Source organism: Xenopus laevis, chromosome 8S, assembly GCF_017654675.1.
Source record: "Xenopus laevis strain J_2021 chromosome 8S, Xenopus_laevis_v10.1, whole genome shotgun sequence".
Lineage (NCBI taxonomy): Eukaryota > Metazoa > Chordata > Amphibia > Anura > Pipidae > Xenopus > Xenopus laevis.
In genome coordinates, this window is record NC_054386.1 from 92,854,171 (window position 1) to 92,879,000 (window position 24,830).

The 24,830-nt window shown below is 39.2% G+C and overlaps 1 protein-coding gene across 23 annotated transcripts in view; it reads right to left on the minus strand.

The window, feature by feature from the left end:
• gphn.S (gephyrin S homeolog) overlaps positions 1-24,830 on the minus strand; it is a 220,965-nt gene that overhangs the window by 128,591 nt on the left and 67,544 nt on the right. For all 23 annotated transcript variants that reach the window (XM_041574186.1, XM_041574188.1, XM_041574190.1 and 20 more), the window contains 1 exon segment: positions 5,687-5,765. In XM_041574186.1, coding sequence (XP_041430120.1) covers positions 5,687-5,765 — 79 coding nt within the window.

The following is a 24,830-nucleotide window of genomic DNA, read 5'->3' on the forward strand; positions in this document are numbered from 1 at the left end:
ATCTGCACATCAGCAAAGTGAAATAAAATACAATTTTGTTCTATATCTTAAGCCTAACTGTAGGACCTGATTGCAGTAATGGATCCTAAAAACATTATGTAGGAGTTGAGGTTGCACACAGCTGATTGTGTTGATTGTGCCATTGTAAATGTGATTGGTGCTATTACTTGATGTATATATTTAGCACGTAGCACTTTATAGGTCATGTGTGTTGTGCATCAAACCGGTGACTGATCACAATTCTTTATTATTGTGTAATACGATTTTTTTTCGACTGTTTTTTTTTTGTTTTTACCTTTTGTGTAATAAATATTTTATCAACTTTATCTTTTCCTTCTATTGAGGGAATCATCCAATTTAAGCAGCTCAAGAGAAACTGACCTACAAAATAGCATCCAGCAAGACCCACAGAAAAATTTTTAAGAACAAATTATCCATGTTGTACTAATGGTCATGTATAATTGAAGGGGAAACATATTATTAACAGATTATGGAAACTCAAAGTAAACAGCATGGAAGCAATTGTTGGATTCTGATCCATAAGTGAAGACTTACTGTACATGTCCAGTAATTTGACTTTGAAACTGGATCACAAGCAACAGACTCTGGTCCAACTTAGTATCAGTTCTGTGTGATCCTTTAATTTCCTATTATGCCATATTATGTGCATATTGATAACTGTAAAGTGTTTCAAGACCTACAAAGAAAGACCTACAGAAGAAAGACCAGCAGAAGAAAGACCTGCAGAAGAAAGACCTACAGAAGAAAGACCTGCAGAAGAAAGACCTGCAGAAGAAAGACCTACAGAAGAAAGGCCTACAGAAGAAAGACCTGCAGAAGAAAGATCTACAGAAGAAAGACCTACAGAAGAAAGACCTGCAGAAGAAAGATCTACAGAAGAAAGACCTACAGAAGAAAGACCTACAGAAGAAAGACACCATCATAATAAGTTGATATTTAATGACTAAGTCACATGGTGAAATTAATATTATAATTTAATCAATACAGCTGGTATGAGTGTGCTTGGCCTGCCAATCAAGGATCTAACAGGCATGCCGTTGATCAAAAAAACAGTGCTCCATCTCTAAGAAATGACTAACCCTTATTTGGCCCATCTAATATGATTTAAAGTTCTATCTACTCGACCAAAATCATGTAAGAGGGAACTGTGCACCATACACTAATAAACTCTTCCATTAATGTCTGTCAATAGTTATTCAATAGATGGCTAGAAGCAGAGTCCATAACTGGAGGCTATGATCGGATCCTTAACTGGTGATTTACCAGCTAATATTAGCATAAAACTTGTTGGTACCCATGAAGGGTTGCCACCTTTTCTGGAAAAAAATACCGGCCTTCCTATATATCTATGTTTTTTCCCCTATAAATAACGTTGGGATCAACGGTCATTTTTAGCGGACAGGCCGGTAAAATACCGGCAAGGTGGCAACCCTATACCCATGTGAGGTGTCCGGTGGCTACTGATTTATTCCAGTGCTGGGGTTATTAATAATGCTACAGACTGGAAATAATTAAAATTTAGGTTCCATTTATGAAAACGTATAAATCTAAATTACATTTTTATGGTACATATATGGGACCTGTTATCCTGGGGTTTTCTGGATAATGGATCTTTCAGTAATTTGGATCTTCATACCTTAAGGGGCAGATTTATCAAGGGTCAAAGTGAATTCGGGGGAATTTTCAAAGTAGAAAAATTCGAAATAATTTTTTGGATACTTCGACCATCGAATAGGATACTACGACTTCGAATTTACTTTGAATTCGATTCGAAGTGAAATAGTTCGAATATTCGATAATCGAAGTACTATCTCTTTAAAAAAACTCAGACTTCAATACTTTACCAAATTAATCCTGCCGAAGTGCTATGTTAGCCTATGGGGACCTTCTACAGCATTTTTCTAAGTTTTTTGAAGTCGAACGATTTTACTTCGAACGCAGAATACCCAAATTCTATAAAAAAAGGTTCAAATTCGATATTCGAATTAGAAGTATTTAAATTCGATGGTCGAATTTCGAAGTATTTTTTACTTCGAAATTCGACCCTTGATAAATCTGCCCCTTAGTCCACTAGAAAATCATGAAAACATTAAATAAACCCAATTGTCTGGTTCTGCTTTCAATGAGGATTAATTACATCTTAGTTTGGATGAAGTACAAGGTCCTGTTTTGGGATTACAAAGAAAAAGAAAATAATTTTAAAAAATTTGGATTACTTTTGAGAAAATTGAGACTATTGGAGATGGCCTTTCCGTAATTTGGAACTTTCTGTACAACATGTTTCCAGATAACGGATCCCATATCTGTACGCATCTTAAATCTACCCCCTTCCTAGAAAGTGATACATTTTGCCACCTATGGATTGGGAAGACATATGTGCCAAAAGTTAGGAAAAATTAAAAACAGCAGAAATAGAATAATTCTGAAAATTAAAAGTTTAACTAAAACATGATTTTCATAGTCAAAACTGATAAACGAATCTGAAATGGCTGCAAGTCCAATAAAGGTTTCATAAATAGGCCCCTGATGTAGTTGTCCAACTTCCACCACTCTCCAGATGACACTGAAAACAAATGTAATAGTAAAAACTCAAAAGCAACGGCCTGGTGAATTGTGTATAAAATGCCACTGTTCTGAGTGCATCTCTTCTGCCTGCCGAATCGGAAAAGTCTATTTAAAGGGAGAGAAAAATGACCATCCCAACTTTCCATTGCCCTGCAATGTTAAGCTCTTTATAGTAAGCTGCAATTTCCCTAAACTCTGCCGGGGAGCCAGAAAAGCTAAGTTTACTTTGAAATGAATCAAATAACTCACAGATTTGCAAAGGATTACCAGCGGAAGAACCATCTGCTTCCTTTCAACAAATGACCGGATTCCCTCATTTCAAAAGAGCCTTTGTTAAACGTTACCACTGCTTGCAGTTGGTCTATTCCTTCCCTAAGGTGGGTCTAGGGCTGTCATATAACATGGAGTCCGAAGCAGAGGCTGATTTATATATCAACTAAAGCTCCCCATAGATGCGACGATTCTTCTTGCCGAATGACCGATTTTAGGGAAGTCCGACCAATCCTTCGAAATTATCGTGTGGTTAGTGGGATTCGAACGATCGTACATCTTACGATTTTTCGACCGATATCTGTCAGGAAACTGATCGGCCAGGTCAAAAAATCTTTGTCAGTCCCAGTGCAATCTATCTATGTTTGCAGGGCCAAGCAGGCAGCTAATTATTATTTAATTATTCGCAGCGAATTCGCACCTGGCGAATAAATTAGCCCATCACTAGTTAGAACAAAATGCCATTAAATTAAAATAAATGCAAGTAAAAGAAGGGACACTATGTAAATGGATGGCACAATCAGGAGAAAGCGGTAATTACAAGACAGGGGTAGAAGTGCCCTAAGTACAAATTATAAAATAGAAAAGAAATACATTTGTTTTCATCAACTGCACCAGAATGGTTAAATATAACACCAGTAATGGATAGATATACTTAGAAAATGGAGATGATACATCTGGTAAACACAGGGCCGCCAGCAGAGGAGAGAGGGGGTACAGTTGTGTACCGGGCTTGGTGGCATTGCAATAGTTAAGTAAACTGCTTAAGTTACGTATAACGTTACATAACTTCCGGAAAAACTGTCTGACTTGCCTAGTAACGTAATGTAAATCACATAGGTGCTTAGGTAAGTTACGTAACAAGCAATGGAAAAGCAGAGACGCTTAAAGGAGAAGGAAAGGCTAAAATTAAGTAAGCTTTATCAGAAAGGTCTATATAAATATACCAGTAAACCTCAAAGTAATGCTGCTCTGTCCTCTGTCAAAAGAAACACCACATTTCTTTCCTTCTATTGTGTACACATGGGCTTCTGTATCAGACTAACTGTTTTCTGCTTAAACTTCCAGGACTAGGGCTTGAGCATGCTCAGTTTGCTCCGCTCTCCCACTCCCTCTCCCCCTCCCTTTCCCCCGCCTCCCTTCCGTGTTGTAATCTGTGCGCAGAGCTATGATTGAGCAGGGAGATACTCAGGCAGGAAGTGAAGTCACACCAAGCCAATATGGCAGCTGCTATCCTAAACAAACAGAGAGCTTCTAGAGCGGTTTACACAGGTATGGTAAAGCATTCCACAGAATAATATAGTGTTATAGCTTGCATTATTGCGGCTAATCTATTGCTTTCGTAGATTTCCTTCTCCTTTAAAAAGAGGTTAAGGTAAATTCCACTGACCCCAATGAACTACTTCAGACAACTACTGACTAGTTATTGGGCCCCAAAGCAAGAACATCGGGCCCCTAAACTTTAGGAACAAATAATTTTTCCACGAGCATGTATTGCAGCCACTTATCAGTCCCCCTATAGTTTACTCTATAGTTACACCGCTATTTTTCAGTACTATGATTGGTGGGTCTGTATCATAGAAGTTGTGACTGTTCTAAAAGGCCGAATCCTGGGTGAATCCCGAACCGAATCCTGGATTCGGTGCATCCCTAATTAGAAGCAGTACAAACATTTGGCATCCATAACAACTCTTGGGTCGGATAACGGGTGTAAGGTCACCTTCAGCAGCACTTTTAACATTTGGGCATTCAGTTAAAATACAGAAAATACATTGCTCTAGACCAGTGATCCCCAACCAGTGGCTTGTGGTAGAGTCCTGCGCGGAACCAATTTGTAAGACCTGACCCGAACCGCAACCCGCATATTTACCCACTTTGATCCACTACCCGACCCGGACCCGCAACTGCCTTATCTGCAACCCGATCCACAACCCGCTGACCACCATCAGACAGGAAGTGATGGTACTGCAAACTTGAAGTGACGTCATCAAAAGTGGGTGGGACAGAAACATATTTTGTAAAACTTTAAAAGGTGTAAAATATAGACAATATTAAATAAGATAAGAAATTTAGATGATACCTGCAACCCGACCCACGACCCGCAGGTATATCCGCACCTGAAATTCCTCCCCTCATTTCACAGGGTGCCCGCAGGGAACCTGTGGGTTCCCGACCCGCTGCAGGACTCTAGCTCGTGAGCAACATGTTGCTCTCCAATGCCTCGGATGTTGCTTCCAGTGACCTCAAAGCAGGTGATTATTTTTGAATTTCAGGCTTGCAGGCAAGTTTTGGTTGTATAAAAACCAGGTGTACTGCCAAAAAGAGCCTCATGTAAGCTGCCAGTTCATATATGGGCTACCAAATAGCCAATCAGAACCCTTATTAGGCACCCCAGGAACTTTTTTTACGTTTCTGTTGCTCTCCAACTTTTTTACACTTGAATGTGGCTCACGAGTAAAAAAGGTTGGGGATACCTGCTGTGTAGTGATTGGTTGCTTCAGTTTACTAGACTTCCCCCCTATAATCATCTTTAACGATGCTCTCGAAGAACAATGTTACATGTCACATACCGTACATTTAGTGCACAAAGTGTCATTCTATGCTATTGTTTCTCCGTGACACTTGGAATTTTAGCAACATCTTTTGTAGGAAATAGAAATGCACAGAGACTTTCGTTGACCCTGAATCTTAACAAAAGCCCAAGAATGACAACAATAGGCAACACATTAACACTCCTGCCTGTAATGAATGGGAAAGAAGAGGAGAAGAAACTTTGGCAAACAAACCAGGAGGCAAGGCAGCAATTAGGAAATGGAATTGTTTAACTTACAATGAAGGATCTTGGACGAGGTCCTTAAGGTTTACTCCACTTCTGTCTTCTGCAAGGTTCCTGAAGCAACTGTCACTCACTAAGGGAACAAAATGATACAATAAGCACAAGATGTTATTTCTACATTAGGCTTCATTGTGTAACTTCTCAACAGACCTGCACATCAGGTTAAAGTTATATAATAAAAATGTATCGAGCAAGTGCCCCATGGGACACCTGTTAGTGAAACAAAGTCGCTGTTCCTTTCCAGCAAGAGTTGCCGGGAAATTACGGCTACCTTAGGTGTGATTGGCTGCTTTAGACTTCACAACATCAAGCAGCCAATCACTTTAATACTTGCACATTACTTAGCATTTTAGATCCAAGGCAGCCCTGATAGGCCCAATGCCAATACAAGCAAAGATCTGATTGGCTGCTGTGTTGTTGTAAAAGAATACACATGGCACCTATAGCATACCTCCCAACTGTCCGTTTATCGCGGGAGAGTGCTCATTTTGACAGCACAGGTTTATTACTGAAATGTCCCAACTATCTCTTTGATCTCCACAGCCAGAAACAGATACAAAGTTTCTAAAAGTTAAAGGGTAAGTAAACCTTTAAAATACGTGAATGTAGAACGGATGAGGGGGCTACTCTAAGCACTTTTGTAATTTACATACGTTATTTATTTTGTTTTTATTCCAAGATAATAAAGGATACATGTGTTGATATGAATGAATAATGTTACAAAAGCACCACCTGCTGGTCATTTTCAAACCATTCTTGACCACCAAATAGTCAAGGAAGTTGTCAGGGGAAAGAGGCTGCTCTGATGTTCTTCTCTTAGGCTAGATGAGAGAAAGGTTTCTAATTTTTTTCCTAAACAGAAGAACATCAGAGCAGCCTCCTGACAACTTCCTTGACTACTTGGTGGTCAGACTGGTGGGAAACTGACCAGCAGGTGGCGCTGTTGTAACAAAATTCATTCATATTAACAGTACATGTGTCCTTTAATATCTTGGAATAAAATTAAAAAAATAATGAATGTAAATGACAAAAGTGCTTAGAACAGCCCCTTCATCCTTTTTACATTCACTTATTTTAAAGGTTTACTTATCCTTTAATTGGCTTTTGGCAGAGAGCCCAGAATAAGGGGCATATTTATCAAGGGTAAAATTTCAAATTTGAAAAACTACAAAGTTCTAATTCAGAAAGACCAACCAAAATTAAGTCGAAGTTGTTTTATTTGCCCGAATAGGTCAGTTTTCGATCGAATAGGTCCTTATTCGGCCAAATTCGAATTGCATGAATCGAAGTAACATCGCATTTGATCAAATTCGAATCAAAGTTTTCCAAAATTCTGCAGGTTTTAGATGCCGAATGGTCGAAGTTGAATTTTTAAAGAGATGAAGAGTACATGATAAATTTAGATATTCAAATTTTTTTGCAAATTCTAATCAAATTTGGACTATTCCCTAAATCTGCCCCTAAGTGTCAGGTGCACATAGATACGTTTGTAACAATTTAAGATAAGCAAAGAAACAATTGTAACAATTTCAAGATAAGCAGGTCTCTTGGGGAAAGTGTGACTCACCACTTAAAGAGCAATTCAGCTTCATTAGCAAAATTGTAATAACATATAAAAACTACAGAAATGTGGTTTCAAAACCTGCCAAATTTTTCAAAATTAACATGGTAATTATAGGGGGTGTGGCCACAAAATGGGCGTGGTCAAACTGTTGCTGCGCTCCGCGGGGCAAATCTTTTTATCCCTCTTTCTTTTACAAAATGTTGGGAGGTATGCCTAGAGTCATACTTTGGATGCACAATATACTAAATGCAAAGATTCTAATGAAATGAAGGGAAAGCCCTTTTAATATCAATCTACACAAAAGTAATTGTCTTTTGAACAATCACGTCTCCTGCTTTTGGGATCAGGTGTAAAAGTAACATTGCAATGTGACACCATTAGGGAAACGTCTTTTCAAAAATGTACATTTTGGCCCAACTATGTCAGTCACATGATTAGTGTGTGATGTAAGCTGTCGAATTTAATGCTATTTCTTGGAGCCATGTCATTCACTAGTCACAAGAAAGTTCCACATTATATACTGTATCCAGAAAATTAAATTCTGCAATTCCGCCCAACTTCAAAGCAAGACTATCAGCGTCATGAAATGGTTTCCTTATTGCATCACATGACAAAGAAACAACTCATTTCCTAACTTGCTCAAGGTATTATGTAATTAGTGATGGGTGAATTTATTCGCCAAGCGTGACTTTGCGGCAAATAAATTAGTAAAACCACCACGGCGCCGTTTACTAATTCGCCCATCACTAATTATTTTGAAAGAACAAAGCGAATTGTCTCTGTTTTGACATAAACAGCAGAAATGTTATTACATTTTAACCAGCCAGTGGATTTATTTAAAAACAAAGTTTTCAATTAAAGGGGGTGGTTCACCTTCAGGTTGACTTTTAGTATGTTATAGAAAGGCCAATTCTAAGCAACTTTTCAACTGGTCTTCCTTGTTTGTTTATTATAGTTTTTAAATGATTTGCCTTCTTCTCTTCTCTTTCTAGCTTTCAAAAGGGGGGGTCGCTGACCCCCTCTAAAAACAAATCCTCTCTTATTTGCTTATCTCAAAATTGTTACAAAAGTATCTTATCTGCAGCTGTGGCTGTTCAGGGCTATTTGCCAAAAGCCAATTAAGTTAGAAACATTGTTAATTTTTCTGCCTTTTCAGTGTAGAGAAAATCAGGACTTTCCAGTACAAACGAAGGACTGCAGGTAGTGATGGGCGAAAAATTTGTGAAAAAATTGCAAAACCGGAAAGTTCACGAAAAAATCGTGAAATTCGGACATTTTCATGAAAAAAATTTAAGATCGGACAACTTCATGAAATAATCGTGAAATTCTGAATTTTTTACGAAAAAATTGTGAAAATCTGACATTTTCACACAAAATCTGGAAAATCGGAAATTGACTCTGGAAACTTGGAAATTCACCGCAAATTTGTGCCAGGCGAATTTATTCGCCCATCACTAACTGCAGGTTGAGCTGTCAATAGAGGGACCTATATAGGTCAAAACTAGGTCCTACTGACCAGCCGAGGAGGAGAAGCCAGAAAATCTAATGTCCAATCACTGGACAAGGGGATTCACCAACACCAAATGCTTTATTTTAATCCATAGGAAGAGCAAGATGCATCTTTACAGAAGCAATGGAAACCTCTGCACCAGGATCACCATTGCACATGTATTTCTTCATAACCTTTCTTCTATCAGACTTGTATCTTGGTGTAAGCGCTAAACACATAACTATATACTGTAGTTTTCCTTCCAACAGTGCTTCGAGTTGTACTTCTTCTTTCCCAATCATACTTCAATTGTGGATAAAATAACAAAATCCCTATATAATATTCAGCCCATAAGCACAGTATATTAATTCTACTTTCCTCTTACCGTTTTGCAAGTTCAATGGGAATTGTGCAACAGAGATGCTATGAGTTTGGGACCTTAGGCAACATACCAGAACAGTGTAATTGCAGTAAATTACTGGCTGGGGAACACGGCGCAGGCTAAGGTTGAAACCAGGACAATGCAGAACCTGCTGGGAAGTGTTGATTTTATTAACACCAAAATGAGATATAATTATTTTATAAAGAGTGGCATGATATTAAATATCACATTGCCTACAAAGTCATTATGTACATTGACATTCCCACACATCTTTAGGGAATGAAACTAGTGATACAAATGTTTTTTGTAGAACCCTATGCACACAGTGCAGTAGCTGCAGGAGTCAGGATTTCCCTGACTAGGTTTATATGAGTCAGCGTTCTGTATCCCAGAAGTACTGTGAAAACCAGGGTCCGACTGGCCTGCTGGACAACGGGAAAAACCCGGTGGGCCCTGGCCCTCATGGGCCCCCGCCGGGCCAGACCCCCTCTCCCCAAAAAAAAACAAATTGCGGCACCATGCAGCGCCGTTTGCGCATGCACGTGGCTCCTTTCGCTTGTGAGCGCCGTCACAGTAGGGGGTCCAGAGGGGGGCCCTGAACAGCGGCCCTGGACAGGAGTCCTGGTGGGCCCCAGGCCCCCCAATACGACCCTGGTGAAAACAATGCAATTAATGAGAATAATGTTTAGTTTTACCAAAGCTGTGGGAGCAACATAAGAAGGGTTGCTAGAATGCACCACTGGTGGAGGATGCGGTTTAACTGATTGAATGTCAGAAATAAAAGCATGCACAGTGAAGCCTTCTCATGCCATACACAAAGCACTACCTAAATACCAAAAATTCGAGTTTTAATTCTCCCATAAAGCATCATGGGCGGAGACATGCAAATTACTCCTTTAGGTCCCTTTGGCCAACTGCTGTTTATAAAAGCATAAAAAATTGCCAGACAGACCAGGGATCAGAGATGGAACATACAAGACACCACAAAGCATAACTAGGGAAACCTGTTAGAAGGATAGGGACAGCCAATTACAGTGAACAGCAATACAAGGCACAAATAAAACATTGTAATAAAATGGCACTATAGAACAAATCTGAAAATATTTCTTGCCATGAAACATAACCTTTAGGATTGAAATGGAATATAAACATCAAGGGACAGATTTCTTAGGAGGCGTAAAAAATAGAGATAAAATTCATCATACAACGCCAGGCTACGGTGTGCAAAAAAATTTACTTTTTTTTCTTACAGAAACTTACAACAAACTTACTTACAAAGGTCTGAAGTGGTGTAAAATAACAGCGACAAATCTGATGTTCACACAGTATAAAATAAAATACACCTTGATAAATTTGCCATTTATTTTGCACAACTTTTTACATATTTAGTATAATAAACAGGCCCCCATGAGTACACTTCCAAGCCCTCTTAACTGGAAGTCACATGGGTTTAAAGGGATATGGTCATGGGAAAACATGTTTTTTTGTTTTTTTTTAAACAAATAGTGTTAATAGTGCTGCTCCAGCAGACTTCTGCACTGAAATACATTTTTCAAAAGAGCAAACTGATTTTTTATGTTTAATTTTGAAATCTTACATAGGTCTAGTCAGTTTCCCAGGTGCCACCAGTCATGTGACTTGAAGCTCTTTACTGCTGTACTGAAAGTTGGAGTGATATAACCCCCCTCCCTCCCCCCTCAGCAGCCGATCAACAGAACAATGGAAAGGTAACCAGATAACAGCTCCCTAACACCAGATAACATCTGCCTGGTAGATCTAAGAACAGCACTCAATAGTAAAATCCAGGTCCCACTGAGACACATTCAGTTACATTGAGTAGGAGAAACAACAGCCTGCCAGAAAGCAGTTCCGTCCTAAAGTGCTGGCTCTTTCTGAAAGCACATGACCAGGCAAAATGACCTGAGATGGTGCCTACACACCAATATTACAACTAAAAAATATACACTTTTTGGGTTAGTAATTTAATTTTACACGGTACAGTGAATTTTTTGCAGTGTAAACAGTGTTATTTAGAAATAAACTACACCATAATAATCATGACAGATTTTGGAATCCTGCATCAAATCCAGAATTCAGTGCATCTCTATTCGAATTCAGAACATCTTGATTGGAGATTCATGGGGAAAGGCCAGGTTTCGGTGTGAAAAAGAAGACTCATGTATCGTTTAAAAAAAAAAGTTGCAAACTTTGGAAAAAGTTGCATGAAAAAAATGCCCATTGACATTGATGTTTTTGACAAATTTGCGGCAAATTGGAACGGGTCACATTTCGCCTATTACTATGGTGCATTGCACAAATTTTTCTAAAACCACTCACAGTCAACAAAAATGCCCAAATCAGTAGGCCATACCAGGAACCATGCTATACTTCACAAAGAAACCTAGAAGAACAAGTAAGCCAAATCTTGTGCTGACACTTGCACAGTAGGGTCAGCCCCATAGTTTGGGTACCATAGCTCTGTGAGGCTCCAAATTCCAGCCCTATAGAGGATCATGGGCAACCAAAGTGTAATTCATGTATAGTTCATTAGCCAATCAGCTTGACCACTTTTACATTATCTGGTTTCCACTTTAGTGGGAAGAAGATACTTTCTGGTTCAGGGCACAGTACCAATTTGAGGCTATCATAACTCAACAGACAGACGGCGCTTCTGGATGAGTTTATTGGGATAACTGCTATTAATTGCATTATGCGTTTCGGGAATATATCCCTTAATCATAGGCTTTGGAGCCTATGATTAAGGGATATATTCCCGAAACGCGTTAGGCCGTTAACAGCAGATATCCCAATAAACTCATCCAGAAGCGCCGTCGGTCTGTATGATGCATTTACAGTGGGGACACTGTTGACTGAGCACCGGGGCGAAGGGCTAGTGAGCTGGATCGGTCTTTTTTTCGTCTTTTCCTACCAATTTTAGATACACTTGTTTGAGCTTAGCATAAAAGCCTCTCTTTTTTTTTACTTAACATAACTTTTTTAATTACTTTACCTATAAGAGAAATCACATCGAGTCTTCATTAATTAAAAAACGTGATTTCGGGCTTGTACATTGTCAGATCTTCTCATGTACTGCCTGTTAATCATGTTTTATTAGATCACGCTCTCTGCTCCAAAGAGATGCTTCTGAACTTTCTGTCTGCGGCATTAGCAATATACCTTCATCGATGAAACAACCTATCACACCTTGTATCATGATATTTCGTTTAGGCAAGCCGTTTGTGATTTATCATTAATTTTTGGTCTAGCAGCTGAAGATTCCAGATGTAACAGAGGTGATAGCTTTGCAAATGTGATTACCGAATGGCCCACTTCCATCCTTTCATCAAAGAGACCATCTAATAACCTCCTCCAAAGCCATTAAACGATGATCCACAAGCTAATTTCCACCAGCTCTCAGCTTTATGGATATTAAGAAAAAGCCCTGTCCTTATTTAGCTCTCGGAATCAGGTGCTGTCATTATATTTCTTCATGAAATAGGTCCAAACTTAAATGCAAGTAGCTACTGAATGACACACAGTTGTTGGGAATTTCAAGTAAAAGAAAAAACACTCTAAATACACACTCGGACTATACTTTGAACAGCCAATGGACCGTTATCATCTTGGGGGTACCACTGGAGTTTAAGAGCACCTTTTTCATTTTTTTTTTAACAAAACAACAGGAGGTTAATGTATAATTACGATCCCCTTGACTTGTTCTTCCTCATTGCCAAGGTGTCCGCAGCTTCTTTATGACCTCCGACAGCCCAACTTTTATACTTTTGTCCCATTACTAGAAACCAGTCAGGCCAATGGTCAAGCGCCCAAGGTGAAGGGGAATTGCACCAACAGAGTTTTACAGGTTTTACATTAGCAGGAACAACCCCTTAGGTGCAAAGCCAATTACAAAAATACAATAAGGAGGCTTCCTGGTGCAAAAGGTAAATAACATTATTGTATTCAAAGGCCCGGTTCAAGACGTAAACTATACAACCAACTTTACGCAATATGTTGGCGCTATATAAATACATGTTAATGTTAATAATAATAATGATGTCGAGCGAAAGCGATATCAGCCTTCTTATATTTCATTTGATGGATGGCTGGACTGGTGGTTAACATAATCTAACAAAATGGCTGGAAAATTCTATTATTTGATTCTCTAATATACTAGCATGCTGAGATAAATCAGCCCTGTTCTGCTTTCATTTTTGATTGATGGAAACAAGTTTAAAACACAAACATATAAGCACTATACAATGGTGATTTTTTTTTCTTAATTCGCTCTTTTCTGTAGAGCCTGGGATCTTTGAAGATACAGATACGTTCCTCTCCTAATATCAGCACCCTAGTCACCTGCTATCATAAGCCCCAATTTCATCCCTTGCACTCAGCACCTCTTATGAATGGTTTCCAATCAACCCCCTCAACCTCTCTTGGAGAAAAACCTGCTCTTTCACTGCAGAGAGAACTACACAGTATGGCACAGGTCTCAGCTGCTTAATTACTGTTAATTAGCTTTTTTTCAAAATTGATGAAAGACGATAGAATACGCCAAGAGGTCCTTCACCATTAGGATGGTCAGCCTGTTCCAAGAGTAGGCCCAGTAAGGTAAGGACACTTGTGTGCTAACCTATTAAAATGTCGACTCATTAGCCTGGAATAGTAGTTAGGAGTGCTCTACCTTCATTAAACCCGTGTGGGTCTCAGGTGCTGAACTGGAAGACCCTCGCCTGCTTTTTGGGTACACTTTACATCCAGAACAAAAAAATCCAGCAGCACACTTGAATAGATGCAATAATCCGTAGTGTTTATTAGCCCATATGAACAAACAGAAGGGCGACGTTTGGGCCCTACTGGACCCTTTATCAACCTGATGACTCATTAGGCTGGAGGCACATAAATAAATTCGCCTGGCACGAATTATCCGGTGAATTTCCGAGTTCCACCTCTGTCATTTTTCGATTTTTCGATTCGATGCACTGAATGTGATTGGTTCAGCTGCTCCTCAACTAAATGTTTTCCCGAAAAAATCGAGCATTTCGAACTGTTTCACTTAAAAATCGAGCAATTCGAACGGTTTCACGAGAAAATCAAGCAACTGGAACGTTTTCACTAAAATCAAGCAATTCTAACGTTTTCACAGAAAAATCGAGCAATTTGAAAGTTCGAATTGCTCGTGAAAACTTTCAAATTGCTCGATTTTTCTGTGAAAACGTTAGAATTGCTTGATTTTAGTGAAAACGTTCCAGTTGCTTGATTTTCTCGTGAAACCGTTCGAATTGCTCGATTTTTAAGTGAAACAGTTCGAAATGCTCGATTTTTTCGGGAAAACATTTAGTTGAGGAGCAGCTGAACCAATCACATTCAGTGCATACATTAAAAAAAAACTTACAAAATTGAATGGATATAATAAAATAATTTAAATATATTCAGATTGAAGAATTGAGAAGTCATCTTAAAATTGTATAGACTGCTCTTTAACAGCAATATTAAGGGCAACACAACTATACATTTCAATGAAGACATCATGACTTTGCCAAGACATGACTTTGCCACCTTCTAGAACACTGATCCACAACCAGTAGCTCACAAGAAACATGTTGCTCTCAGTAAACTCAAAGCAGGTGCTTATTTTTGAATTCCAAAAGTTTTGGTTGCATAAAAACCAGGTGTCCTACCAAACAGAGGCTCCTGTAGGCTGCCATCCACATAGGGGCTACCAAATAGCCAATCACAGCCCTTACTTGGCACCCCAGAAACTGTTTTATGTTTGTGTTGCTCCCCAACTCTTTTTACATTTGAATGTGGCTCATTGATACAAAAGGTTGGAAACCCCTTTTTTTTTTATAATGTTCTAGTACATATAAATTACAGAAATAAATCACTTTGGTGTTTTACATATTTTAATTCTATACAGGTATGGGACCTGTTATCAGAATTCTCAGGATCTGAGTTTTTCCAGGTAAGGAGTTCTGTTGTAATTTGAATCTCCAAGGCTTAAGTCGACTAAAATGATTTCAGAATTAAATAAACCCAATAGGATTGTTATGCCTCCAACAATGTTCCCTCTAATTCCGTTTCAGCGTTGGCCGTAAAATGTGTGTGAGTTTAGAGGGAGTATTGGTCTCCAATATGGATTCATGCAGCTTAGTTACCATCAACTATAAGGGACTTTTTTATTATTATATAGAAAAAGGAAAACATTTTTTTAAAATGTTAATTATTTGATTATAATAGAGTCAATGGGAGATGGCCTTCCCCTAATTCGGAGCTTTTTGGATAACCAATCCCATACCGGTACCACCATGAAAGAATAACAAGTAGTAGTATTACATAATGCGTTTACGTTTTGCTCTTTGTGGAAAGAGAGCAGGGTGCGGATTTTCTATTTATAATAGCAGTTGCTGGTCTCACATTTATGACGACAGGGACATAATTAGCAAGAAGCGTTTATTTGCCGTTTATTTTTTAAATCAACCCAAACGTACTGTTATATCTTCTTTGTGTTCACAGTTTTCACGAAATGATATACAGGTATGAGACCTGTTATCCAGAATGCTCGGGACCTGGGGTTTCCGGATAACAGATCTTTCCATAATTTGGATCTTCATACCTTAAAGGGGTGGTTCACCTTCAAAACAGCTAGTTGTTTTCCAATAGAGCACCAGAAATAACGACCTTTTACAATTACTTTTTATTTTCTATGTGTTACTGTTTTTCTAATATTGAAGTGTAACCTGTCTTTTTTCACCTTCTAAAGAAGCTCTGGGAAGGGGGGTCGCCGACCCTGTAACCGGTTCTAAATTGATACATTTAGTTGATACATTTCTTATCTTTGTCCCTGCTGAGTAGAATCCCTGGGTTTCATTACAGGCAGCTGTTAGAATTGATACAATAGTTACTGATACTGCAGAGATGCTGCTGAGAAATGTATCAACTAAGGGGCAGATTTACCAAGGGTCGAATTTCGAAGTTGAACATACTTCGAAATTCGACCATCAAATTTAAATACTTCGAATTCGAATATCGAATTCGAAGTTTTTTCAGCAAATTTGGCAATCGATCAGTCGAATTAAAATCCAAACGATTCAAAGGATTTCAGTGATCGATCGAAGGATTTTAATTTGATGTGTAAAGACTTGGAAAAAGTTTGTAGAAGGTCCCCAAAGGCTAACATAGCAATTCGGCAGGTTTAATTTGGCAAAGTATTGAAGTCAAAGTTTTTTTAAAGAGACAGTACTTCGATTATTGAATATTCGAACTATTTTACTTCGAATCGAATTCAAAGGTGTAGTATCCTATTGGATGGTCTAAGTATCCAAAAAATTACTTTGAATTCCGAATTTTTTTACTTCGAAAATTCCCTCAAATTCACTTCGACCCTTTATAAATCTGCCCCTAAATGTTGTAAAATTGTAACAGGTTAGAGTCTGCACCTGAATTACTGAGCTGTCAGACTCAAACACCACAGACAGGGACATTCAACTTTTAACTTAGATTTTGGAAAAACAGTAAAAAATAAATAATGGAAAGTAATTGAAAAAAAGTCTTTATTTCTGGGGGACAATCTGAAAACAATTGAACTGAAAAAAGTGTTTGGGAGGTGATCAACCTAGAAAGTTATGTGACATTAAATAAACCCAATAGGCTGGTTTTGCTTCCAATAAGGATTAATTATATCTTAGTTGGGATCAAGAACAAGGTACTGTTTTATTATTACACAGAAAAAGGAAATAATTTTTAAAAATGTGGATTATTTGGATAATATGGAGTCTATGTGAGACTGCCTTTCAAAAATTCGGATCTTTCTGGTCTATGGGAGACTGCCTTTCCGTAATTCGGATCTTTCTGGATAGCGGGTTTCCAAATAAAGGGTCCCATGCCTGTATATAAAATATTTGTTTAAATGGCTGATACGCCCTCAGTATTCTAACATAGTAAATTATAATAAATGGATGATCTTCTCAACAGTTTATAAAGAAATCCAGACAGTTGCCAATGCAATCTACAACCCTGTTCAGCTGAAAAGCCTATTGGAGTATGAGGCCACAGCCTCGGCTTGTCCTAAAGGGATAACATGAGGGGGGATAGGGAGGTTATGGCCAGCCAGTCTTTGAGACAACGGTTACAAGGTTAAAACTAAAAGTTCCACCAGTAAAAGATTTCAGCTTGGGAAATTGAATCAAACAGAAAATAAACATATCTTCAGCTTTTAATAGTTCCATTTGGCAACTCCATATGAAAAATAAAAATGGAGATAAAGCTTAGCTACAAAATGACCTCTTAGGGCAAGGCCAGACGTGGCGTTTTTGCAGCGTTTTTAAAAAAGAACAGCCAGGCGTAAATACGCATAAACTGCACTACCACTGAAACTAATGGAAAACGCACTATGGCAATTCACACAGGGCGCTTGCAAGCTGAAATCCGCCACAGGACGCCAGTATTGGCGTTTTTTTTAGCAGAAACGCCAATACGTCAAGAAACTACCAAATCAATAGACTCTATGGGATCTGCACGTTTGAAACCACGCTTTACGTAAATACGCAGCGTATTTTAAATATGGCGTCCAAATTCAATGAGAACAATGAGAAGTGCATGTTGGGAAAAGAATCCTACGTGCTGAAAAACGCATGAAAAACGCATGCTGACGGTTGCATGTGGTTTCAGTGGCGTATTTACGTTCTTTTTTAAAAACGCAACGTAAAAACGCCGCAAAAACGCCACGTCTGGCCTTGCCCTTATAGCCTGCTGGAAAAGAGCAAGATTCATATCTTTATCTGTCTATCCACTCCAGGCTTGTGTAGGCTTTCGAAGCACATAAACACTCAGATCACAACAATCTTGAAATGGCTTCACACAAACACCCCAAACAATAAACCGAATGCCAATGAAAACGTGATTTTATTAATCAATTAAAACCAGACACCTGATGCATTTCATGCGCAGGCCTGCTCACGACACACTTCAGGCCTATACACAAAGCCACATCTTATCAAAAGATCACAACAAGAAAACCGGAGGTCAATTTAAACTCAATTTTATTTATCGGTTAAAATCAGAGGCCTGATGCACATGAAACACGTCAGGACTCTGGTTTTAATGGACAAATGAAATTGAATTGACATCCAGTTGATTATCTGGTTGGTGAAGCCATTTCTAGATTGAGCAGGAATGCCAAGCAATGCCAAACTCCCTCCTAGTTAAACCCATGCATTAAAAAGTAGGATTCTCATTTAAAGTGGACCTGTCACCCAGACACAAAAATCTGTTTAATAAAAGTCCTTTTCAAATTAAACATGAAATCCAATTTCTATTTTTTATTAAAGCATTCATAGCTGTTGTAAGCTCATTTAAAAATCTCAGATGTCAATCAAATATTGTCTGCCCCTCCTCTATGCCATAGAGGCGGGGCAGACAATTACTTTCACTTTCCATTCAGCACTTCCTAGATGTCACTGCTCTCCACACATTCCTCCGTTCTCTTCACCATTTAATTGTGTAGCCAGGACATGGGGATGGACATCAGGTCCCCCATTCTGGTGCACAAACAAGATTCTGAGAGGATACAAGGCTTTCCTTAAAAACAGTGTCTACAAAATGGCTGCTGCCTGCTTGCTATAATTATGAGTTCCCAGACTGAAGGAAACAAGATTCAAATCATTTAAACAGTGTAATTAAAGTTCATTTTGCTTGACTAATGTGATAAAATAGGATTTTGAATAATTTATTGGGTGACGAGTCCCCTTTAAACTATATTTTCAGATTCCCAAATGGTGCCCCAGAAAGCTTCACAGACTTGTCCTCTATGTAAACGAAACCAGAACTGGCAGTCGGCTGAGAGATATGAGTAAGAAAAGGTACTATGAATGTTCCTTGGGATCAATAGAGCTGAATATAAGTAACTAGCTATTCAACTCAATGAATCCCAGAGCTCAGTAGGGCTCACAGGAAAGGCAATGCCACCACCAAATGTCTTTCCAAATGACTAAGATCAAAATGGAAAGAAGAACCTCAGCTGCATCAAGAGGAGAGCTCTGTAGCTTTTGCACAGCTATTTTTCATATTCGGACTAAATGTAAGGTAATATCATTTATAAGTGCTGTTCTAGATGAAGAATTATTGCTTGTTGTTCCTTATAGGAGAACTAAACCCTAAAAATGAATATAGCTAAAAATGCCATGTTTTATATACTGAACTTATTGCACGAGGCTAAAGTTTCAGCTTTTCAATAGCAGCAATGATCCAGGACTTCAAACTTGTCACAGGGGGTCACCATCTTGGAAAGTGTCTGTGACACTCACATGCTCAGTGGGATCTGATTGGCTGTTGAGAAGCTAAGCTTAGGGCTCGTCACTAATTATCCAGCAGAAAATGAGCTTCCTCTGTAATATAAGCTGATGCTACAGGTTTGCTGATTATTAAATTGGATTGGGGAGACCCGTCAAAAGCCCCCACACACGGGTAGAATCGACAAAAGGACTGATATCGGCAGCTTTAAACTGCCCATGCATGGCCACCTTTAGTCTTCTGTGCAGTGTAATGAGATGATGGCTAGAAAGCAGGCGGATTTAAATACCTGACATAACGGCATCCACCTGTTCTGCAATTGCCAAAACAAAAAATTCCCTTCTTCTGGCCTAAACGGATAAACATGTTGCGCAAACTACTATCACATAACAAATGGCTTCTATAAATACCACCAAATAAAAGTTCATTACTATGGAAAATACAGTCAAAGAGAAAATGTTTGTATCCTAGCAACTCTAATGATGCGTTGAGTAATTTCATTGTGGCATGCCGCCTACTTAAAGCAGCGCTGCTTCTGCAAGAAACGTCCACTCACTCCTTCTTTTACAGCCGTGCACTGGCTGCACCCACACTTTCAATATCATTCATAGCTCAAGTTTCCATGTCCATCTCATGTAGGTCAACAGGAACCAAGCTATTGTTGCCTATGTCCTGACCTAGGTCTTTTCCTCCCTGTATCATTGTTAGATTAATAACGTCTTGCACTAAGGGAGGAACTCCACGGTGCGGCTAAAGCCGCCAAGATGCCATGCGACGAAACGCATGCGACGTGTCGGATGTTCTGAAGATACAGGAAGTGAAGGAGAAATCGCAAGTAAGAACTACATTTATCCGACTGTCGAATGAAAACACGCAGCACCAGAAATTTGGTGAAAACTGCGGGGAATAAAAGCATCTGTACAGAGTACAAGGGTCTTTAGGTTTTGGGCCAAATATTCTGGGTCTTGTGACTTTTTAGGTCCTCCAATTTTTAGATTATTGTTTTCTAACTGAAGGAGGCAAGAGACCATTGGAGTAAACAAACAGAAAAAAGCCAACCGCTCACCAAATGCTAGAACTATGTCACTATAGCTTTTGCTATAATGAACAATATATTATATATTGGGTTGAAAAAAAGACAAAAGTCAATTAAAGGAGAAGGAAAGCTACCAAGGCAGTTTATTACCAACAGTGCAAGCTAGAAAACCATTTTTGTTCTTTAGAATACTTTACCATACCTGAGTAAACAGCTTTAGACACTGTCTCTGTTGGTTTAGGATAGCAGCTGCCATATCAGCTTGGTGTGACATCACTTCCTGCTTGAGTCTCTCCCTGCTTGCTCATAGCTCTGGGTTCTGATTATAGCAGGAAGGGGGAGGAGCAAACTGAGCATGCTCAAGCCCAAGCCCGGGAGGTTTAAGCTGAAAATAGGAAGTCTGATACAGAAGTCCATGTGTACACAATAGAAGGAAATAATCAAAATTTTTTAAAAACAATTCCCTTTTTTTCTGTAATAACCAAACAGTGCCTTGTGCTTGATCCAAACCAAGGTATTATTAATAATTATTGGAAACAGAACCAATCTATTATTATTATTAACATTTATTTATATAGCGCCAGCATATTTCGCAGCGCTGTAAAGTAAATGTGTTTATACAACTAAATCACATTAATTACATACATGGAGTTACATACATCACAACCAATACCGGTACAAGCAGGGGCGCTCTACCAATGTGGCAAGTTGAGGCGCCTCAGGCGGCAGCACCCCCCTGGTTGCCAGGGGCGGCAAAAATGCCGCTCCTGGTAACTAAGAGCCAAATTTCTGCTTTTAAACCCAGAAATTCGGCTCTTCTAGTGCAGAGAGTGCAAATGTGCTCTCTGCACTAGCGACGTGGACCTCCCCAACCCCTCCAGCGCGACATGGACCACCCCCTCCGGTGCTGAAGAGGTGAGTGCTGTGGGGAGGGGTGGGGGAAACAAAAGGAAGGTTGCCTCAAGCGGCAAAATGACCAGGAACGCCCCTGGGTACAAGAGGTGAGAAAGGCCCTGTACAAAGGAGATTACAATCGAAAGGGAAGGGAATAAAACACAAGGTGTGGGAGTGGGCAAGATCAGAATTAAGTGAGTGAGAGATGTAGTACTGTATGTGGTATTGTATTTGGTAGTTAAGCGGAGGGAGGGGAAGCTTCTCTAAAGAAGTGCGTTTTAAGAGATCTTTTGAAAGCAGAAAGGTTGGGAGAAAGTCGGACAGAACGTGGGGGAGAGTTCCAGAGGAGGGGTGCAGCCATTGCAAAGTTTTGAATGCGAGCATGTGAGGAGGTAATGAGAGAAGAGTTGAGTAACAGGTCAGTAGAGGAGCGTAGTAAGCGGTTGCGTGAGTATACATTGTGTTTATTAAATGTTTACATGATTTTCTAGTAGTCTTAAGGTATGGAGATCCAAATTACAGAAAGATCCATTATCTGGAAAACCCCAGGTCCTGAGCATTCTGGATAACAGGTCCCATACCTGAATAAATTTTTCATCCTCCTTACCCTTTAGTTGCACATCGCTGCACTCGTTGACCTAAAAGCACAGGACACCTTGCACCACATGTTCCAAATAAGGTGCATAATAGCGCATGACACAAGTACAGATGAGCTCATTTTGATGGACACAATTCTGCACCCACCTTACCCCAAAGTACCTGTATCAATGATGTTTTGTTCAAACTGCAATCTTATTTTTCATGCCTGGCGAAAACCTTGTGATAAGAATATTCACTCAAAGGTCACACAAGGTAATAGCATTTGCAGCAGTTCCCTGTAAATTACTGAGGCCGAGATGGGAACGGGTTTCAACCTATCCATACGTAATCAACATTCTAAACGAGAGCTGGAAGCAATCAGTGGCATAACTAGAAGTTACTGGGCCACACAGCAAATTCATTTTAGGGCCCCAACATATCTAGAGGTTGTCCTGTTTTACCAATATATGTTGAAATTGCTTTTCATTTGGGACTCATGGGGTCCCCTATACCTCCTGCCCCCCCCCCAACTGCAGGGTCTGCTTCCTCTATAGTTACACCCCCGGGAAGCATTAAAGGAGAAGGAAAGGCTAAAACTAAGTAAGCTTTATCAGAAAGGTCTATATAAATACACCAGTAAACCCTCAAAGTAATGCTGCTCTGAGTCCTCTGTCAAAAGAGACACGGCATTTCTTTCCTTCTATTGTGTACTCATGGGCTTCTGTATCAGACCTGTTTTCAGTATAAACCTCCAGGGCTTGGGCTTGAGCATGCTCAGTTTGCGCCTCTCTCCCTCCCAACATCATCTGCCCCATCCCTGGCATCACCTGCCCGTCCCCCATGTCACCGGTACGCCCCCTGCCTGTAAAAGGTGGCTCCCCTAATCTCTGTCATTGTGATCCAATCGTTTGGCCTGATATCTCCTACCTCAAGGTGGGCATATTAGGGAATGATCTGCTCGTTTGGTGACCTCTTTCAATGTATGGCCAGCTTTAAAGGATCAGTAACATCAATTTTATTTTTTTTTTAAATTTGTTCGTATAGAAACTTTTACTTTTAAATCGCTAAGTCTTTATTAAGAAATAACTTACCGAAACTCCGCCTGTGCTCCTCTTCAGAAAAGGCGACAGGGCGACGATCCGTCATGCGGCGCTCAATTTCTCCTTCCTGGCTATCTCCTATAAGGAAAGCAGGAAGGAGAAATCGATGGATCGCCTTTTCTGAAGAGGAGCGGAAGTGGAGTTTCGGTAAGTTATTTCTTGATAAAGACTTAGCGATTTAAAAGTTTAGTTTGTCTTTGTGGTTTTATTTATTGGTCCTTTAATGTCGGGACACTCCACACACGGCCCGAAAATCGTACGGAACCGACAGCAGTCGAAACAATGTTATTTATCCTCTTAACAGTTTCCCTGAATACTGTACACATCTGTATTTGTATAAGACAAATAATCCAATGTGCAACTTCAGGTTTCCCACAGAGTCAATTAATGACATCTTTCCAGTAATTGCTCAAACCCTGACTCTGCATATTTTTCCATTCCTCTAATTGAGGTTCATCAGTCAAGGGTAAGTCATTAAACCAGAAACTCTTAGAGCAATGTTTATTGTATTGATGCCAAACAAATCTTAAAGGGGTTGTTCAGCTTTAAATTAACTTTTTGTAGGATGTAGAGAGGGATATTTCGAGACAATTTTCAATTGGTTTTCATTTTTATGATTTGTGGTTTTTTATGTTATTTAGATTTTTATTCAGCAGCTCTCCAGTTTGCAGTTTCAGCCATCTTGTTGCAAATTACCCTAGCAACCATGCATTGATTTGAATAAGAGGCTGGAATATTAATGGGAGAGGCCTGAATAGAAAGATGAGTAATAAAAAGTAGTAACAGCAATAAACGTGGAGCCTTACAGAGCATTTGTTTTTCAGATGGAGTCAGCGACCCCCTACTGAAAGCTGGAAAAGTCAGAAGATGAAAGCAAATAATTAAAATACTAAAAACAAAAAAAAAATGAAGGCCAATTCAAAATTTGCTTAAAATTGACAATTTTATAACATGCTACAAATTAACTTAAAGGTGAACCACCCCTTAAAAGGCAAAGGTATTTCAGAGTTAAGATGGCGTTACATAGGCTAATAAGGTTATTTCCCAAAAGATTGGCCTGCAGGCCCAATGATTCGGTATTGTTTGATTGGGATATTCATGCACAAAGCTAAGGAGAAATGATCTTCTTCATTAGTCTTGAAGGCCTCCATTAATGTTTTATAAAGAAATTGAAGAGGAGGAGGAGCTATGTTTCCTTCCATCAACATCTGCCACTGACTCCTTCTCCTGCCAAGAATGGGCGTCAGTAAAAACATTTTCAAATTTGGATATACTTACTGCAATCCAATATGATGGTCTGCTGAAAGGTCTCCCCTCTGGTCATTGGCAAATATAACCAGATGGTTGGACAATAGTCCAAAGAGTAGGAAGTAGAGAAGAGTCTGAGTCTCCTCTTTCCTTCTTTATCTGTTAATGCACCAGCACTGGCCGACAAAGCACATTTGAGGATATAATTTCAACCTGCCCGATCGATGAACCAGAAACAGATGAATAGAAATATAGATTTATATTATCACAGAGTTGCCAGAGTGAAAAACAGGTCAGGAAAAACAGACATGTTTATTCAGGGCTTTAAAGGAGAATGTATTCAAAATTTGACCTTTGAAAAATGCTTTATCAAGGGTCGAATTTCGAATAAAAAAAACTTCAAAATCCTAATAAAAAAGGACCAACCGTTTTTTTTTCGTGTGAATAGGCTGTTTTTGTTCTTAGTAACATCGTATTCGATCGAATTCGATTCAAAGTTTTTTCTTAAAGTGGACCCGTCACCCAAACAAAATTATTCCAAATCCTATTTTATCAT